Raw genomic sequence first — 6,238 nt, 5'->3', positions numbered from 1 at the left:
ACAATTTTCAATTTTACGATACAGGCCACCTTGGAATGGCTTTATGAAGGATTAGCCTGATTTGAGATATTTTACATCACCACGTCACCGTTAGGCCTAATACGTCTTATTATATGTCTGATACAAACGCTCAAACAGACCACCTCTATCACCTCCATCACCTCCATCACCTCCGACCACCTACATCAACTAACCTAACTTAACTTGTCCCCCTGTTTATTTTTAGCGATGTAAATATAGCCTACACCTACAAGCGCGTAACCGGTCAAAGTCAGGCTATGCACAGGTGAGGATGATTTACAAGCGTTTATCAAGTGATTTATCCATTTGGAAAGCAGAAATTACGCATGCGTAATTATACAAATAGCATAGGGGTTTTGTAGCCTAGATGAGAGTCATTTAAGATATGGGTTGCCAATTTGACACACCTATTATTTTAGATCTAAAACAGGAAAAACATAAACTAGAGTGGGAAAAATGTCATACTGCATGTCAATTGTATAGGCTACGGTTCCTTCCAAATGTGCAGGAAGAGGACTTAAGAAGAGCATACACATATCACCTTTCGGTGGTTAGAGAGTGGATGGCAATCAAGTCGATAGACAAATTAACGGGAACCATTGGTGGCCTAAATGTATAGGTAGCCTATAACATTTCTGTACCAGCCCAATGTCCCTACCATGTTTTCCTCTATCGGTGATGAACACAGTCATTTGGTATGGAAGAAGAGCGCACCGCTGAGACCCCTTGTTTTGTGCCTAAAAGCCATCAATTATTTATTTGCTGAGATTCGTAAAATTCGATTGGACGTCGTCACTTCTGACAGCGCGGATCTGCACAAGTGATTGGTCTATTGCACGTGTGTTGGCACTCACGTGCTTCCGGTTGGTGTGAAAAAAAATTGTGTGAGAGGGATAACGGGTTTTAGGAGAGTTTAGAAAGATCGCGCCGACATACATTAGAGAAAGCTAGCGACGACGCTGCTGCGCGCGATGTGTAGTCAGTCGTGGTAGCGCAGGGCTATTGTGACACTTGGATCGCTTTAGTAGGCAACATGTCGACAGTGTAGAACATTGTCACATTTATCAAAAGTATTTTATATAGGCTTCCTTCATAATATAGTCAGATATCTTTTTTGGTTTGCTATTATTCGGATACGGCATTGAGCAACAAGTGGAGTTTGGCGTGGAGAGTTTGCGCTCCAGCCAAAAGTGTTCCAGTTATGGAAGAGCGAATTGATCAAAACAGCCGGGATTCGACTGAGGGAGAGAGCGTGTCCCTCTCCCCGAATCTACCATCTCCTCCAATTTTGCCGCACCAGGCAGCACAGCAAGTACATAGAACCACAAACTTTTTTATTGACAATATTCTGCGGCCAGACTTCGGCTGCAAGAAGGAGCTTGGGAGTCGGGAGCGGGCGCAGACCTCCGGCAGAGAAAACGTCAACCCCTTGGTAATCAGGCCATCTCACGCGAGCAGCCTTTGCCAGGATTCCAACTGCAGTAGTGACAGTACTTCTTCTTCTTCGTCCTCACCGTCTTCGAAACAGAGCTCGACAAAACAAGGTGAAGGGAATGGGACTACCACAACGAGATATGGAGACACCGCGTCAATAGTGGTTGTGAATGCCAGTAATGGAGGATCTCCACCCGCTAAAGAATCTACGCCGATGTTATGGCCTGCGTGGGTTTACTGCACGAGATATTCGGATCGACCATCATCTGGTATGGCGCTAGTTTCCGAATAATTTTACCCCTGCACGTCTGAAATGTGAAAGTCCGTTATTTTGGTTGTGTTTGGAGTAGGCCTAGCCTGTAGATCAATTTGAACATCGTAAACATCTCTCTCTCTCTCTCTCTCTCTCTCTCTCTCTCTGTGTGTCACTCTCTCCCCCTCTCTCTCTAGCTCTCTCTCGCGTCGCTCCCATGTAAATTAATTCAATTCGTGAGCGTTACGCACGATAGGCTAAATGAAGAAACATACATTGAAAAAGCTAATAATAACAACAGCCAAAACAACAAATGATGATAGGCCTGGATTATCATAGTAGGCTAGACTAGACATATGCCTATAGCACACCATAATCTCTCTAACAATCATTTACATTTACATTTACGTCATTTAGCAGACGCTCTTATCCAGAGCGACTAGGAAATTGGTGCATTCACCTTAATAACACAAACAAACACACACACATTTGCTACTTTGTTTTGGTGAGAGAATTTCAAACAAAACTATCAATAAGACCTGGCAGAGCATGTTAGGAAGACCAACTGGGCTGCAATTCGATTCTCCTCCCTAATTTTTATTATTCTCCTCAAAACAAAACAATGCCGAAAACTGGTCCTCCATGTCATCACATTGTTTTTGTAAAACTCTGTGAAAAGTTTTGCATGGACAAGACGAAGTTGAAAGGAGTGGACACCGAAACGTCCACTTTAACTGTCGTCATTTTGTTTTACTATCTTGTTTTACTTCACACCATATGCCTATACTGACTGTTAACTGTTAGGCAAGCCTTCGATGTAGGCCGTCTCCAAATCACCCAAACTGCAAAATATGCACGAAAAAACAAAAAACAAACGATAGATTAATCAAATAGTTTAGTCTATATTATCTACATAATTCAACCATTATGTCCTTCGATTAGGCTACAATAGCTGACTTTCTTTTCACCTGACGCGCATATTGATGGTCCTATGGTGTAAATCAGGGGTTTGCATAGACTGCCTTGTCAATATGCTTGAGGGTTTATTTTCCACAGTCTTTCTGAATTTGACATGGCATTCAGAATTCAGAAAATATGTATTGATTGACTAAAGTGATTGATTGACTGATTAAGCTATAAGATTTAGGCCTAGGCTATATGAATTGGGGGGGAAAAAACACCAGGCCTATTGGTTTCGATATCTTTCGGGAATGATATCTGGCAAAACAATGTAGGCCTATGAAAATGGAATTAACCGACAGACTATATAAATATTTTAGCTAATCAAATAGCCTAGGTTATATTTTCGGCAAGTAGGCCCTGGTCTAGCCCGTGTATGTGCTTGCTATTGTAGGACCTACTACTGTTATTGTATTCAGAAAGTAGCCTGTATCTGCAGGTTAACGTGACCCCCTGTCGTTACATGTTAAGCTATTTTGGCCCATGTTGTTCCAAATGACAAAATAAAGATGACGTAGCGCTACAGTCCATAACGCGGATGAAAATGTCCAATAAAAACATCCCGCCAATTAAAAAGTATAAGGCTTGCTATTGTAGGCCTATTACTGTTATTGTATTCAGAAAGTAGCCTGTATCTGCAGGTTAACGTGACCCCCTGTCGTTACATGCTAAGCTATTTTGGCCTAGCCTTTGTGTTTATGATAGCAGTAGAAGCATATAGTTGAGTTTCACGCAATACAGTATCAAACTGATTTAAACCGTATCCTACACTGCACTGACTGAAATGGGATCCGCAGCTTGTTTTTGCAAATACGACCTAATTGTGTTTTTTAGCCTATAGAAATTGTTATTTTTTTCTGAAATGACAGTCTACATTTTGTTGTGTTGTCTGCGTTTTTCGAGAAGTCAATCGAATGGCTGAATAGTAGGCCTTTATTAGCTATGCGCTAGGCCTATATAGCTATTAGGTAACACGTTTGCAGAAAGTGTGCATAAAAAGATAAACGATTAATGAACCTATATCCATGTATCTTCTTTATCGCAATATTAGCCCGTGTATATGCTACATGATGAACTTCTCAGATGTAATTATGTGCACGCTACTTGGCTGTGGATAGAATAGCCAAGTATCTCAATACCAACTTGCAAAACAGTAGCCTTACGTTCCAGTGCAATGGCGTTTTAGATAGACCTATTGCAATGTAGGTCTAAGCATAGACTAGTGAAATAGTAAATAACCAAATATGTTTGCCTTAGTTTGTTTACTTTTACATTTTATGGCACCGAGATTTTATTACACACGCTGATGGAATGAGCTCGTTAACTGACGGAGGAATAGTGGCTGGGCTGGGGCATAGGCCTACTTGTGCTAAGGAGGACTAAAGCCATACTTTGTGTTCTCGTGCTTGCACCGGTCTGCAGGGTAGGCCTACAGAAAAAAAGGCATGCAAATCAACAATAGTCTCTTAGTAAGTATAGGCATGTAGTTTGATATTATATTGTTATTATTTGTATTACCCTATCTGTCTTAGGAAACTATGAAACTCGTAGACCACATATAGCCTAGGCCAAAACATATGCGTAAAATAGGCACGCGATCGAGGATAACGGTCTTTCACACCGCTAGGCCTACATTTTATTGTTTTGACGTTGCTTATATGTTTTTGGTTCTGTATTATGTAATTGGAAGACATGTGTTAATGCATTTCTTAAATTATGAATATTCAAATAACTAAATGACGTCAATACAACTGTTCATCATTTAGCCTTGTTTGAACCTTGCGCCTGGGGTGAAATGGTCGCAATGATTGCAAACACACATTTAGCCATGAACAATATTTATTACATTGCAATGCTCCATTGTTTTAGTAATGTGTAAATTAATGTTTGTTGGGCCTATAGGACTAACTGATATTTACGTGTTCGTTTCACTGTTGTTTCTACATCAGGCCCAAGGACACGGAAATTGAAAAAGAAGAAAAATGAGAAAGAAGACAAGCGACCCAGAACCGCGTTTACGGCTGAACAACTGCAGAGACTTAAGTCCGAGTTTCAGGCAAATCGCTACATAACAGAACAACGGAGACAGTCACTGGCCACAGAACTGAATCTCAATGAATCCCAAATAAAAATTTGGTTTCAGAATAAGAGGGCAAAAATCAAAAAGGGGAATGGCTACAAGAACGGCCTGGCACTCCAACTCATGGCCCAAGGACTGTACAACCATTCCACAACCACGGTCCAAGAGGAGAAGGATGATAGCGAGTAATTTCCGCCCTCGTGCAGGGCAAAATAGACGCTGAACTGAAGCAGAGTGCTTGAACTCCTTTGTGAACTGAAAACGGAAGAGGTAAATACGATTTGACTGGGACAGATGCTATTTAAAATCGATTTCTGTTTATGATACAGTATATGGACATAATTATATAAAATACGAACATTATTAAAGTTTATATATAGCCAAAACAATATGACGTTGTATATATTTAATTTCAGGTAAGGTTATGTCTGTATCAATCCCTACTTGCTGGAGATTTTAACTTTTCTTTTTCTTATGATGTTGTTGGCCATTGTTTTAGTATAAGTGTCTGACTCATAGATTTTTTTTTGTGATTTCTGTCGCCCCTCTCCCCAATCTCTCACAATTCTACAGACTGCGTTTCTGAACCGACGCGCCAAGCCAAAGATTTTAATATGTTCAGAGAATATGTAGTCTGAAATAAATAAAAAATGTAGATTGTGCTGCAGCTTCATTCCTCATTGAAATGCTATACATAAAGCGTAGTTTGTGAATCGATTAAAAACTATTAGCTTTCAAGGCCCAGGACTTAACACTATGTCGTTTAAATAAAGTCCGACGAGACAATGACCAAATATGGGGTAACACACGCTTTCGGGACAAATATACAACTTCACTGACATAATTATTTCCTGCAATGCAAAACAAACCTAACTTTTAAAATGTTGTTCTGACATCTAAGACATATTCTTCATCAACGAAGCAGTGATAGACTACGCGTACCTTTTTAGTGAGTTAATTCAGATAATGTTGACATGCATATATTTCCCACGAGCTGTGCCATTTGCTATACAAACATTGCTTGTTAATAGGACAGAAGGTCCTGGCGTGCCTCTCTATGTGTAGCCTAGCCTACCTTAAAGCCTACACACTCACGGAAACCATGTAACCTATAGGCAGGCCTATATCCGTCAAAGTCACAGTGTACTCACGGAAGTTATTTTTTATTATTCGTTTATTTGGGGGGGACACAGTAGTAGTAGTATTACGATTAGTAGGCCTATTATTATTGTTCTTTCTTCAATAATATTGTATTACTATGAGTACAAGCATTATCTCGGCCCTTATCATTGGGATACAATCTATGTCTACATTTAGGCTAATGGTATAAGACATGGTGATAAAGTTTCTATATAGTGGTGGAAAAAAGTACTCAATTGTAATACTTAAAAAATATATATGCCTTTATACAAAATGCCTTTATACAAAAGTAAATGTAATTGCTAAAATATACTTACGTCAAAGTATAAATCATTTCAAATTCCTTATAT

General features: G+C 39.7%; 1 protein-coding gene across 1 annotated transcript; it reads left to right on the top strand.

Moving 5' to 3' along the window:
• Positions 1–946: 946 nt before the first annotated feature.
• LOC115196067 (homeobox protein engrailed-1-B-like) lies at positions 947–5,415 on the top strand. Its single transcript, XM_029756580.1, has 2 exons — positions 947–1,724; positions 4,618–5,415. Exons 1-2 carry the CDS (start codon positions 1,223–1,225, stop codon positions 4,935–4,937), a joined length of 822 nt encoding a protein of 273 aa, XP_029612440.1. The 5' UTR covers positions 947–1,222; the 3' UTR covers positions 4,938–5,415.
• The last annotated feature ends 823 nt before the right edge of the window (positions 5,416–6,238 follow it).

This window comes from Salmo trutta, chromosome 6, assembly GCF_901001165.1.
Source record: "Salmo trutta chromosome 6, fSalTru1.1, whole genome shotgun sequence".
In the NCBI taxonomy this organism is placed as follows: domain Eukaryota; kingdom Metazoa; phylum Chordata; class Actinopteri; order Salmoniformes; family Salmonidae; genus Salmo; species Salmo trutta.
Note: the sequence above shows the minus strand (reverse complement) of the source record. Positions and strands in the feature narration are given on the sequence as shown.